General features: G+C 37.6%; 2 protein-coding genes across 4 annotated transcripts in view; one reads left to right on the top strand and one right to left on the bottom strand.

Moving 5' to 3' along the window:
- The window catches only part of LOC123505629, a 63850-nt gene that overhangs the window by 39229 nt on the left and 9775 nt on the right, over window positions 1-14846 (bottom strand). The window lies entirely within an intron of this gene.
- The window catches only part of LOC123505350 (KRAB-A domain-containing protein 2-like), a 14787-nt gene continuing 8367 nt past the window's right edge, over window positions 8427-14846 (top strand). The window contains exons 1-2 of the mRNA XM_045256568.1: window positions 8427-8467; window positions 13295-14544. Of these exons, the coding sequence (XP_045112503.1) occupies window positions 8427-8467; window positions 13295-14544 (1291 nt within the window). The remainder of the gene's footprint in view (window positions 8468-13294; window positions 14545-14846) is intronic.

Here is a 14846-nt window from a genome sequence, read left to right as displayed (position 1 = left end):
CTTGTACTAGGTGTGTGTGTGTGTGTGTGTGTGTGTGTGTGTATTTATAGTCACCTGCTGGTCACCTAACCAGCCTTCCCCAACAGAACAAGCTCTGAGCTCATAGATTGATCTTTGGGTAGGACTGAGAACACAGTGTATTTAACTAGTTGTATTGCACAGGGTTTGAGTGGGGCTCATAGTGTCCATTCTCCACATCTCCATTTATTTAGTTTTTCTTTAAAGTTATGCACACTAAGTGCTGTGACAATTCCATTATCCAATGCATTTCATTTTCCACCGTTCTGTGTGGAAAACTGTATTTTCCAATATCCTTCACAACTGCCTCATCCTGATCTTTTCATGTCCTCTTGTCCTTCCATCTTCTGTCAACAGCACCAGGTCTTCTTTGTGTATCTTTTCAATGTCATTTACTATCTTATACATTGTTATTAGGTCCCCACATTCTCTTCTATCTTGTAAGGTTGGCAGTCCCATTTCCTTCAGTCATTCTTCATATGTGAGGTCCTGTAATTCCGGCACCATCTTTGTGGCAATCTTGTGTATCCTTTCCAATTTTCATATATCCTTTTTAGAGCTCGGAGACCATACCACTGCTGCATATTCCAGCCTTGGACATATCATGCTTGTGATGATTTTTTTCATCATATCTTTATCCATGTAATGAAATACCACTCTTATATTAGTCAACATCTTATATGATAGTCCAAATATCTTGCTTATGTATTTACCTAGTTGTATTTACCTAGTTGTAGTTTTACAGGGCCTGGGCTTTATGCTCGTGTGGTCCCGTCTCCATATCTACACTTATCCAATTTTTCTTTAAAACTATGTACACTCTTTGCTGATACCACTTCCTCACTCAAACTGTTCCAAGTCTCAACACATCTTTGCGGGAAACTAAATTTTTTAACATCTCTCAGACATCGTCCCTTCCTTAGTTTCTTACTATGCGATCTTGTGCTTCTAAAGTCATATTCTTCTCTCAGGATCAGTTTCTCATTATCCACTTCATCCATTCCGTTAATCAATTTATAAACTTGTATCAGATCCCTCTCTCTCTCTCTGCTCCAAGGTTGGTAGATCCATTGCCTTTAGTCTCTCCTCATATGCCATCCCTTTAAATTCTGGAACCATTCTTGTAGCCATTTTTGTAGTCTCTCTAATTTTCTTATGTGTTTCTTTTTATGGGAAGTCTACACAACTCCTGCATATTCCAATCTAGGTCTTATTTTAGTACTTATCAATTTCTTCATCATTTCCTTGTCCATATAGTGAAATGCTACTCCAATATTCCTTAGCAAATTATACGTCTCTCTGAAAATTCTATCAATATGGCTAACCGGTTGATTATTTTCTTCCATTGTCACTCCCAAGTCCTTTTCCTTTTTACTTTTTCTAGTTCTACTCCATCTCCCATCTTATAGATTCCCACTGGTCGTCTTTCACTTTTTCCCATTTCCATGACATGGCTTTTGTCCACATTGAATTCCATCTCCCATTTTTTGCTCCATTTCCAGATCTTGTTTAAGTCTTCCTGTAGTATTTCACAATCCTCTTTTGTTTAATGACTCTGCACAGTTTCGCATCGTCCATAAACAGATTTATGTAGCTGTTCACTCCTCTGGCATGTCATTTATATATACGAGAAAAAGTATTGGTGCCAATACTGACCCCTGTGGCACTCCGCTGTCTACTGTTCTCCACTTGGACTTCATATCTTTAACTATCGTCCTTATTTCTCTTCCCATTAAGTAATTCTTCATCCATCTCAATGTGCTTCCTTTTAAGCCACCCTTCTCCTCTAACTTCCATAGTAATCTTTCATGTGGCACTTTATCAAAAGCCTTTTTTAGATCTAAATAAATACAGTCAACCCATCCTCTCTCTCTTGTACTTTATCAACTATTCTAGAGTAGAAACTCAATAAATTTGTCACACATGACCGACCTTTTCTAAAACCAAATTGGCTATTTGATAATATTTTGTTGTCTTCAAGAAACCCGATCCATTGCTTCTTTATTACTTTTTCACACATCTTGCATATTACACTAGTTAGTGATACCGGTCTGTAATTTAAAGGTTCTTCCTTCCTTCCGCTCTTATATATGGGAACCACCTCAGCTCTTTTCCACTCCACTGGCACTGTTCCATTTTCTATTGAGCATTTTATGATGTTGTATATTGGACTTGCTAGTTCTTCCCTACATTCTTTCAGTATTCTGCCTGAGACTTCATCCGGTCCCATTGCCTTTTCCTCATCCAATTCCGTCATCAACTTTTTATTTCAAGCTTGGTTACTTTAATCTCTTTCATATAGACAGTCTCTCTATTACCCTGTGGTCTTTCAAATTTGGATTCCTTAGTAAAGACCTCATGAAATTTACTATTTAACAGTTCTGCCATACTTTTGGGTCTTCCACCATTCCGTTTTCTCCTTTTAACCTTTCTATTGTTTCTTTTTGTCTTATTTTTCCATTTATGAATCTGTAGAACAATTTTGGTTGTTCCTTACATTTTTCGACAATGTCCTTTTCATAGTTCTTTTCTTCTTCCTTTCTCACCTTAGCATATTCATTTCTTGCTGTTCTGAAGTTTTCCTTATTTTCTGGATTTCTGTTTCTTCTCCACCTTTTCCATGCTCCATCTCGTTTCTCCTTTGCCCTAGCACATCTTGCATTAAACCAATCTTTCTTCCTTCTTCTTTAGGTCTATATTTCGGAACATATTCCCTGACCCCAGTTTTGTATATTTCCAAAAATAAGTTATATTTCTCTTGAACCGTTAATGAGTTTTCCATCTCCTCCCAGTTTACGTTTTAAAATAGTTCTTGAGATTCTCAATATCAGCCTTTCTGTAATTTAATCGGTCTCCTTTGTATGATTCATCTCTATCTTCCTTTCCTTCTTCTATATCCATCTCTAATATTACATGGTCACTCTTTCCCAATGGGCACTTGTATCTTATATCATCGTTAATTGGTATATCCCTTGTAAAAACTAGATCTAATCTTGCCGGCTCATCGTTTCCTCTGAATCTTGTGTTTTCCTTTACTCTTTGGACCATCAAATTATCTATCATTAGGTTCAGGAATCTATCTCCCAGGCATCTTCCCCCATACCACTTTCATAATTTTCCCAGTCTACCTCCTTACAGTTGAAATCTCCTATCAATATCACTTTTCTCCTTTCCTTAATGATTCTTGTAAGACTCCTTATTGTGTCATCTATCATGTCTCTATATTCTTGGTTAGTCCATGAGTTTGTCTTTGGTGGCACATATGTTCCAATGATTGTTAACTCCTTTTGTTAATATGATCTTTGCAACCTTCTGTTTCTCTGAGTTTCGTTTTTCTATATAGTACTTCTTCTGCTGCTGCTTGTGATTTTAGTAATATCTTAATTGGTCTCACTGTTCCTTCTTGATATGGTCCCATTCTATGGATTTCTTCTACTTCCTCTTCTAAGTTCTGTCTATCCTCGTCATTCAGATGTTTTAGTAGGTCTTTTACTGATTTCATTTCGTCTTTTTCCCTTCTTGGTCTATATTTAACATTTTTTCTTTCAGTCCAAAAATAATTACACTTCTTTTTCCGCAATTTCTCTTACTAAATTTTCTTTTTTTTTGAGGACTCCTATCATTTTGCTTGTCATATTTTCATCTCTTTCTTTTAACTGTTCTTGAAATACTTCTTGAAATGATTCCTTGTCTTTCTTATCTTGGATTCTCCATGCTTGTACTTCTTTTTTAATCACGTCTTGTACTCTTTCTTCTTCTTTGTTAACTAGATCTTTTAGCTTTTCTTTTTCTTTCTTGGCTTTACCGATTCCTTCTTCCATCAATTTCTTATAGTTCGCTATGGACTTTTAATTCTTCATTTTCGGTTCTTAGCCTAGTTTCGTTTTCTTCCACTCTTTTTATCCTTTCTTTCAATTTCTAGAGCTCTTTATCCTGTTCTTCATTCTCTTTCATTCCCATACTCTCCTTTATCAATTTATCTAATTTACGTTCGATAGTCAAGACTCTATCAAATAGTGAAGTTTGCGCCGTATCAAAGCCTTCAAATTCTCTTTCTCCCTCACCAACATTGTCATCATCAGCTTTCATTCTTTCCCTTGTCACATACCTGCATTTAGATGGAATATCTTTCTCACTCATTATTATTTAACACTGTATTCATGAAAAAAAAAATGGTCATCTGCTGGTCACCCAGCCAATCTTCCCCATTACAGAGCGAGCTCAGAGCTCATAGACCGATCTTCAGGTAGGACTGAGACCACAACACACTCCACACACCAGGAAAGTGAGGCCACAACCCCTCGAGTTACATCCCGTACCTATTTACTGCTAGGTGAACAGGGGCCACACATTAAGAGACTTGCCCATTTGCCTCGTCACTTTCCGGGACTTGAACCAGGACCCTCTCGATTGTGAGTCGAGCGTGCTAACCACTACAATATGTGGTGTGTATTTACCTAGTTGTATTTACCTAGTTGTAGTTTTACAGGACCTGGGCTTTATGCTCGTGTGGCCCCATCTCCATATCTACACTTATCCAATCTTACTTTAACCCCTTCCTTACCGCAGCCACCCCCCGATATAAACAAAGCGTTCCCCTCCTATACCGCAGCCCCCTGCCCGTGTGCGCACGTGCCTCACGGCCAGATCTACACATTATATTTCTTTCTAACTCAGTGTTATGTACTTTTTTCTAAACATATTTTTGTCATTTTATTAATAAAAGAAAACGTAAACATAATCATAAATTGTGCACTAATCATAAATTCAGCACCACACACTCTGCACCTGGTGAGGGTGGCCCTGAGGCAGTCATAACTAGGCTGTTTCCCCTCACTTGCCGAGAGGGTTTCAACACTGCTGTCACTATCACTCTCTCCTATTTCTTTTTCAGGATCATAGTCTGAATCATATTCATCTGGAGAGTCTTCCAGTATATCCTCACTATCTGTCTCATAATTATGATAATCCTCATCGCTGCTACACGAAGCAGACGCCATTATCTCTAACTAGAGGCAATAGAACAGTTTCACCACGGCCGATACTAGAGAACTGATGTTCTTGGGGGACTGTGGGAATAATATATGTCAAAGAATAGTGATTGGCTTTATAGTTTATGCATGAAAAATTAACTCCGATATTGATTGGCTAGTGGGGGGGATGGTTTTGATACGCTGGGGTGGCTAAAAATAACGCCTCCAGTGTTTGTTTGTTTATAGTGAACCACGTGGAGCATGAAAAAGGCAAAATCCGCACTCAGGCCACGGTTATACACGGAAATGTATTGGTGTGGTACGCACGTACCACGGCGGCATCTTGTGGTACCACGAGGTCGCACGTACCACAAAACAGTCTTGCGGTATGGAAGGGGTTAAAAGTGTGTACACTCGTTGCAGACACTACTTCTTCATTTAAACTGTTCCATGTCTCAATACATCTCTGTGGGAAACTATATTTTTTAATATCTCTCAGACATCTTCCTTTTCTCAGCTTTTTACTATGCACTCTTGTGCTTCAGATGTCATATTCTTCTCTCAGGATCAGTTTCTCATTATCCACTTGGTCCATTCCGTTGATCAGTTTATAAACTTGTATCAGGTCTCCTCTCTCCCTTTTTTGTTCCAGGGTTGGTAGATCCATAGCCTTTAGTCTCTCCTCATATGTCATCCCTTCAAATTCTGGAACCATTCTTGTAGCTATTTTTTGTAGCCTCTCCAATTTCCTTATGTGTTTCTTTTTATGAGGGGTCCTGCATATTCCAATCTGGGTTTTATTATAGTACTTATCAATTTCTTCATTTCTTTGTCCATGTAGTGAAATGCTACTCCAATATTCCTTAGCAAATTATATGTTTCTCTAAAAATTCTATCAGTGTGTGTGTGTGTGTGTGTGTGTGTGTGTGTGTGTGTGTGTGTGTGTGTGTGTGTGTGTGTGTGTGTGTGTGTGTATTTACCTAGTTGTAGTTTTACAGGGCCTGGGCTTTATGCTCGTGTGGTCCCGTCTCCATATCTACACTTATCCAATTTTTCTTTAAAACTATGTACACTCTTTGCTGATACCACTTCCTCACTCAAACTGTTCCAGTCTCAACACATCTTTGCGGGAAACTAAATTTTTTAACATCTCTCAGACATCGTCCCTTCCTTAGTTTCTTACTATGCGATCTTGTGCTTCTAAAGTCATATTCTTCTCTCAGGATCAGTTTCTCATTATCCACTTCATCCATTCCGTTAATCAATTTATAAACTTGTATCAGATCCTCTCTCTCTCTTCTCTGCTCCAAGGTTGGTAGATCCATTGCCTTTAGTCTCTCCTCATATGACATCCCTTTAAATTCTGGAACCATTCTTGTAGCCATTTTTGTAGTCTCTCTAATTTTCTTATGTGTTTCTTTTATGGGAGTCCACACAACTCCTGCATATTCCAATCTAGGTCTTATTTTAGTACTTATCAATTTCTTCATCATTTCCTTGTCCATATAGTGAAATGCTACTCCAATATTCCTTAGCAAATTATACGTCTCTCTGAAAATTCTATCAATATGGCTAACCGGTTGATTATTTTCTTCCATTGTCACTCCCAAGTGTGTGTGTGTATTCACTGTTTGATCTGCTGCAGTCTCTGACGAGACAGCCAGACGTTACCCTACGGAGCGAGCTCAGAGCTCATTATTGCCGATCTTGGGATAGGTCTGAGACCAGGCACACACCACACACCGGGACAACAAGGTCACAACTCCTCGATTTACATCCCGTACCTACTCACTGCTAGGTGAACAGGGGCTACACGTGAAAGGAGACACACCCAAATATCTCCACCCGGCCGGGGAATCGAACCCCGGTTATCTGGCTTGTGAAGCCAGCGCTCTAACCACTGAGCTACCGGGCCGTATGTGTGTGTGTGTGTGTGTGTGTGTGTGTGTGTGTGTGTGTGTGTGTGTGTGTGTGTGTGGACACTAAAAGTATATGGTTCATCATGCAGGGGCAGGAACAATGCTCATAACCCATGCAAATACTCAGAATTTTGCAGCATAGAGGAGGAAAAAACAAATATGCAAAGGATAGTCACAGTGGAGAAAGAAATTAGATGTTTTAGATGTTTGAGGGAGATGATCACTAGGGTTTTTGAAAATCAGGATCAGTTAATCAAGGAAAACAAGGGGCTGAAGGAAAAGTGTGATATGTTAAAAGAAATGGTGAAAATGAACAATGACAAGAAGATAACTCAATGAAATAAAAAGGACAAATGTGAGAACTATGAGCTGGCTTTACGAGACCTACCAGTAAAACTTGATACTAACGTGGGAGTAGAAAAGGGGATAAGCAAAACAAAACTGGAAAAAAAGAAGATGGTCTGGAGGAAAGAACAACACAGAAAAAGGGTATTTCACTTAAATAGTTAAGCAACAAATAAGGAAGGAAATGAAGTATGCAGTCATGCAGGTGATCGAAAAAATGAAAAGTTAGTGATATACAGTGAACAAAAAGAAATGTATGGTCATATATGGACCACAAGAGAAAAAAAAAACATAAAATTTGTGATAGAAAAGGAGGAGAAATAAATGGTTAAGCAAAATATCTCAGCAGTCCAAGAGGAAGAACCCAGTCTTGAATAAGAAGTAGGAGAAATATACAGACTTGGTAAATATAGTGAAGGAACTAAAAGACCCCTAAAAGTTAAAATGAGATCACAAGTAGGAGTAAAAGAAATATTAGCAAGGACTGGAAAGCTGACTAATAAGACAGAATAACAATATTTCTTCCTGATATGAATCAGGAAGAAAGGGAAAAAGATAGAAAACTGAGAATTGAAGCTAGGGAAAAAAAAAAAAAAAAAAAGAGAAGGACAGAGAATGAGAAAAAGAATTTCTACTGGAGAGTGCTAGACATGAGGCTGAGGAAATAGTATATTTGGGAGGGGGAGGGAAAACACTAAGAGTCATATACACAAACATAGATGGATTTATCTCAGGAAGGTTGAAAGTAAGAGATCGTATATCGGAAAAAGAACTGGACATTATATGTAAAACAGAAACAAAGTTAAGCGAAGACATAATAATGTTTGCAAGAGAGACAGGAGGGGAAAAGCAGGAGGAGGAGTGTTGATAATAACTTGAGAAGATATATATGTGGAGGAAGTACAGTACAGAGATGGACTGGCAGAGGTTTTATGCATAACAATTAGGACCAGTGGTAGGGAAAGGAGTATCATAGTAGTATATTTGCCACCGAAGACTAATACATGGAGGTTTGATGTACATAAAGAAATGCAAATGGAAGTGCTAAATTGCCTGGACAATATGTTGAGTGCTACTTGTAGGAGATCTAACCTACAAGCATGTAAATTGAGAAGAGATGGATGTAAATAGTCACACTGGATGTTGGGGGGAGGAAGTGTTACAACTAGCAATGGTAAACACATTGGACCAATGGGTGAAGGACTACACAAGGTATAGAGGGAAAGAACCATCTATGCTGGATTTGGTATTACCCAAAAAAAAAACCAGACTTGTCCAACCATCATATGTACATGATAGCAAAATGGGAAAAGCGATCATGTGATTATAGAAAATGAACAAGAAGATCAGAGAATTTTGAAGTGTAATGAGGGACACAAACAAAAAAGACAGAATCACGCTAGAACAAATTTCAAAGGACTAATTAGTTACTTTCGTGGTACTGAATGGAAGAAAACCATGCAAGGCAAGACAGTCCAAGAGAAAAGTGAAATATTGCTAGACAAGTATAATGAGGGGGCAAAGAGATATGTTCCCAAGTACAGAGTAAAGGAGAGAAAACAGACAATATAATGGTACAGTATGTGTGCAAAAGCTAAAAGTGTGTGGATGCAGCTTGGAAAAAATCAAGGAAGCAATGAAATGAAGTAAATAGGAAACAGTGTAGAGAGGCATGTAATGAATATATTAGAATAAGAATGGAGGAAGAGAGAAAATTTGAAAAGGATTTAGTGAAGAGATGTGAAGAGGAACCCAAGCTCTTTATTAATATATAAATGGAAAAATGACAGAGAAACCATCACTAAGTTAATTACAGTCAACCCTCAGCTATCGCGACTTCGGTTATCGCGTTTTATTGCTATCGCGCACCCATGAAAAGCAGCTAGAACTTCATTATCGCGACCTCGGATGCCTGCTATCGCGTGCCCCGCCATGACGTCATGGAATATCTGAGCACTCATTGGCCAAAACCGCCTTCCCGCCACGATCAATTCGGCTATCGCGTTTTCGGCTATGGCGCGGCTATTTCGGCCCCAATTGGCCGCGATAGCCGAGGGTTAAGTGTAAAGGAAATAGGACATAGGATATAACAAGAAATGAGTTAACTTATGAACAAGAGCTTTAAATTAGTATTTAATGAAGAGGGAGATTTCATAGAATCAAACAACTAAGTGACACAAGAAGGATTAAGAAACATTGTGGAGCATAAGCAAAGAATCAGTAAACTACTAGAACAGGTGGACATGAGAATGGAAATAGGGCCATATGGAGTGTCAAGTTGAGCACTGAGAGAATGTAGAGAACAACTGGTGAAACCAATCTGGGAGTGAAAAAGAGCAAATATAGTCCCAATATACAAAGAACAAAAGACCAAACCACTAAATTAAAGACCAGTATCACAGACTAGTGTTATGGGGAAAGACCAGTGAAATTGTAATAAAAAAAAAGGCTAGAATATCCGGAGGAAAATTAATAAATAGGTCATTCCCAATTCAGTTTCAGAAAAGGAAGATCATGCATAAAACAGATAAGAAAATGAGGACAATGATAAGAGACACTCCATCTAGTTGGAGCACATTCACTAGTGGCGTAATACAGGGTTCAGTGCTGGCACCAATTATATTCCAAGTATACATTAACAATATGCAAGAGGATCTGAGTAGCTACATAAATTTGTTTGCAGATGATGCAAAACTTTTGAGGGTAGTAAGGAAGGCTTTATGGAATTGCAAAAAGATATTAACAAGATCTAGATGTGGAGCCAAGAGTGGAAATTAGAATTTAATACCAAGAAATGCTATGCAATGGAAATGGGTTAAAGTAATAGAAGACCTATGTGGGAATACAAAATGGGAGAAGATATTATAATGAAAAGAAGTGAAGAATAAGACCTGGGAGTGATTATACAAGACACCCTGATTCCACAAAGACATATAAATGGACTATTTGCTTCAACATACAGGACACTAACTAACATCAGGGTGGCATTTCATTACATGGACAAGAGTATGATGAAAAGATCATAAATACTATGATAAGACCTATACACTAGAATATGCAGCAGTGGTGTGGTCACCATACAAGCAGAATATCAAGAAAATAGGGAGAATCCACAGGACCACTACAAAAGTAATGCAAAAAATAAAGGATCTTCCCTATGAAGAAAGACCGAAGGAAATGGAACCACCATCTTTGAAGGACTACCAAGAAACAGGAGATCTAATAACGCTGTATAAATGAGTAAACCACATGGAAAAGATAGATAGATAAGACGTGCTATCACTGACGTAGGATGGAGGTAGCTGTACAAGAGGACACTCAAAGATCATGAAAAGTCAGTGTTTGAGAAACATTAAAAAATTTAGTTTTACACTTATGATGGAACAGATTGAGTGAAGAGATTGTAGCACCAGAAAGTGTGCACAAATTTAAGGAAAAGTTGGATATAGATATGGAGACAGATAATTATGAGTCCTCCTCAAACCCTGTAATATAAAACTAGGTAAATACATACCAAGGCAAATTTTTTTAGTATTTTTTGCTCTTGAGGGTGCTCATAAAGGTGTATTTTCACACCTACCTCGCACTAAGGGACAATCAACTTTAATGGACATGTGGTACCCATTTTAGTCTGTTGCATTCTGCATGTGGAGTTAAAAAGCCCACTTAAAAGTTTATCTGGTGTCACCATGTCCTCATCATAACTCCCAAATCCTTTTTCTTTATTACTCTTCATTATCTTATCTTTACCCATTTCATAGTTCCATGTAGACCTACTTGTAATTTTTCTCATCTCCATCAAATGACATTTCTTAGGATTAAATTCAAGTTTCCACTTCAGACACCAAGCATAAAATTTCACTTAAATTTCTCTGTAGCTCATTACAATCCTCTTGGCTCTTTATAGCTCTTAGCAATTTTGCATCATCAGCAAACGTATCAAAATAGCTATTAATTCTTTATGCATATAATTTATGTCAATCTGAAACATAATAGGTGCCATACAGATCCCTGTGGTACTCCACTCGTAATCTTGCTCCAGTTTAAAGTATTATTATAGTCATTATTTTTTCTGTCCTTCAAATAGTGTTGTTTTTTAGTCCTCCTACACGTTCAAGTTTCCATAATAGTCGTATGTGTGGAATCCTTTTAAAGGCTTTTTTATAACAAGATGTATAGCATCCATCCACCCATCTTTCTCCTGTACTAAATCTACCACTCTTATACAAAAAAAACAAGATGTGTAACATGATCTTCTTTTGTCTTAATCCAAATTGTTTATTTGTAATTACCTCATTTTCTTTCAAATAATACAATTTGACGCTCATCAATGACACTGGCCTATAGTACTAGTTTAGTGGCTCTCTTTTATTACCTCCTTTATAAACTGGTATCATACAGACTTTTTCCCATTCTTTAGGGACTCTTCCATCTTTCAGTGAACCATTTACCACATTCCATGACACGCCATCTGGTCCCAATGCTTTTATAATGCTCAAGTCATTCAACAGCTCATATATTTCATATTTTTCATTGTTAATTTCATGTATAACTTTACACAGCACTCCATCTATAGGCACAACAAAATCTTCTTCCTTTTTATATACTCTCATAATTTTGCTCATCTCATCATGTTCATAAGTCCTTCTGTTTATTTTTTCAAGTTATCACTACTATCTCTATGTTTCATTTTGCCATTTGTATATCTATAGAAAAGTTTTGGTTCCTCTTTGCATCTGTGTACCATATTCTTTTCAAAGTTCCTTTTTCCTTTGCTTCTTATCCTAAGATACTCATTTCCTGCTTTTTTATATTTTACTCTATTTCCTTCATTCTACTGCTTCTTCATCTTCCATGCCTTGTCCTTATCTTCTTTGATCTTAGTACATTTTTTCATGCAAAAAAGGGAATCTGGTCAAGGGCATCAAGAAATAAAAAAAAAAAAGGCCTACTTGACTGCCAGTTCCATTAATGATAATAAAAGTTAACCAAAAGTCTGGGACAAATGTCTATATCAACAATGCTTCCTTTTTTTTTTTTTTTCACTTTGTACATTAGTACAAATCTGAACATCCCCTTATTAAATTTGTCTAATAGTTTTTTTTCATATTTTGTTTGTACATCTTTCTTTTTACATTAACTTATTCCATAAAACTTTTTAAGTTCTTCAGACTTTGTCTGTGTATAGTTTAGTCTCCTATTTCTGTGTTCTTTCCAGTCCTTTGCCTTTATACATTCTAATTCTATTTCTATAACAACATGATCACTTTTCCTAATGGGAACAGATACTTCATATTTGGCATAGGTTATGGTTTCCTTGTAAATACTAGGATAAGCATTGAAGGCTACTCTTCCCCTCTACACCTCGTATCTTTTATCTATCCACTGGTCTAAAGTATTTACCATTGCTAATTGCATTATTTTCTCACTCCATAAATTCTTACACTCTGTTAATTCCAACTCCTCCCAATTTACTTTCTTGGAATTAATCACTCATAAGCAACGACTACATTTTTCTGAGCATATTATCCAAGCATTAGCACACTTCTTGCATCTTATACTCATTTGTCTTCCACGTATTTGCCTTGTGTGGTATATATATATATATATATATATATATATATATATATATATATATATATATATATATATATATATATATATATATATACAGTCAACTGTGAAATCAGTCATTTCGTGAAATGACTGATTTTCTTAGTCATTACATGTATTGCCTGCGGAGGCCAGTCAGTTCACGAAATGACTGAAAATTATAGCCATTTCATGAAACGACTGAATTATTGTCATGCTTGTTACACTATATGGCTATTTTGAATTAGGCAAAATGTGAACTAGTGGTTTGACGATGTGAACTAGCTGTTTGACGTCCATTGACAGCCATGACGTCAGCTCAGTCACACTGAGAGCACACACTAAACACTCAGCTCTGAGTCTCTTTGCTGATTCCAGTTGAATCCAGTTCCTTCACAAGATGTCTGAAAGCATAGAGTTAAAATTTCGTGAAGAATTATATTCTAGGTATGAGAAGTGTCGCAAATATCTCATTCCGAAAGAAGAATATTTCCAAATTATTGAGGACATTCGTACAACTAGTGAAAGGAAGAACACTAAGAGTCGCCATCAATACTACCTTCTGAGTAAATATGAAGTGCTACAGTGTGGTGATATTGAGAAACTTATTAAGAAACGACAAACCCCAGATGAAACACCAGTGTACTATGTCTCCATTGAAGACACTTATGACATAGTTAAGAGGGCCCATGTTGCAACTGGGCACGGTGGTCGAGATAGAATGACTAGAGAACTCCAAGTGAAATACGCCAATATTCAGCGGGATACAGTTGAACTATTCAAATCGTTGTGTCAGGAATGCCAGAAAAAGAGAAAGCGACCAATGACAAAGGGAGTTGTGGTTAAACCTATTCTGACTAGTGAATTTTCATCACATGGGCAGGTAGATCTCATTGACATGCAGTCTATGTCGTGTAGAACTTACAAATGGATTATGGTTTACCAAGACCACTTAACAAAGTTTTGCGTTCTGCGTCCACTCAAATCAAAGTGTGCAGCTGAAGTAGCATTCCAACTAGCTGATATTTTTCTTCTCTTGGGGGCTCCTGTAATTCTTCAATCAGACAATGGTTCTGAGTTTACTGCTCAGATCATTACTGAACTGTGTTCCATGTGGCCTGAATTATCCATCGTTCATGGTAAGCCAAGACACCCACAGAGTCAAGGCTCTGTGGAGAGAGCAAATGGTGACATAAAGGACATGCTTGTTGCTTGGATGGCTGATAATAACTCAACGGACTGGGCAACGGGCATAAAATTTGTTCAATTCTCCAAGAATTCTGCCTATCACGCAGGGATCAAGAGGAGTCCATATGCTGCAATGTTTGGTGTGAATGCCAGAGTCGGACTGACATCAACATCACTTCCACATGAAATCATCAGTTCCCTGCAGTCTGAACAAGACCTTGTAACCTTGCTTCAAGAAAGAGAAACTGATACCAACAATCCTGAAACAGAAAGTACAGTCCACGAACCAGTCGCAACCGAAATTAACGAGGATGAGCAAGAAATTGATGTCAACTCCCAGCGTATAGCTGCCAGTGAACCAGAACAAGAACAAGAACATGAACCTGTATCCCCTCATCACTCTGATCTTGATCAACTGCAACACAGCATCAACTCCCAACGTATAGCTGCCAGCGAATCCCAGAAACAACAAGCGGAGCGTATGGTGAAGAAGCCGAATAGAGTTAAAAGTAGGTGAGATAGGAGACAACGTTGCTCTTCCCATTCCTTTAGTTGATCGAGGTCGTGGAGACCCAAGGAACATCTTAGGAGTTATAGTGAGTAGGAGCATAAGCGATCAGTACAAAGTAGCTACCAAAAGTGGTGTTCTAAAAGGAAGCTATTCAAGGAATCAATTTGACATTTGTCCTGAAAGATTGCTGAGAGAGGTGACATTAACAGTGATACAGAAATTTCTCTCGAGAAGCCGTTATCAAAGAATCTGTCAATGGAGGACAAGGTTTTGTTAAGTGTTCTTGTAATGGTAAAAAAA

This window comes from Portunus trituberculatus, chromosome 18 (genome assembly GCF_017591435.1).
Source record: "Portunus trituberculatus isolate SZX2019 chromosome 18, ASM1759143v1, whole genome shotgun sequence".
NCBI classification, from domain to species: Eukaryota; Metazoa; Arthropoda; class Malacostraca; order Decapoda; family Portunidae; genus Portunus; species Portunus trituberculatus.
Note: the sequence above shows the minus strand (reverse complement) of the source record. Positions and strands in the feature narration are given on the sequence as shown.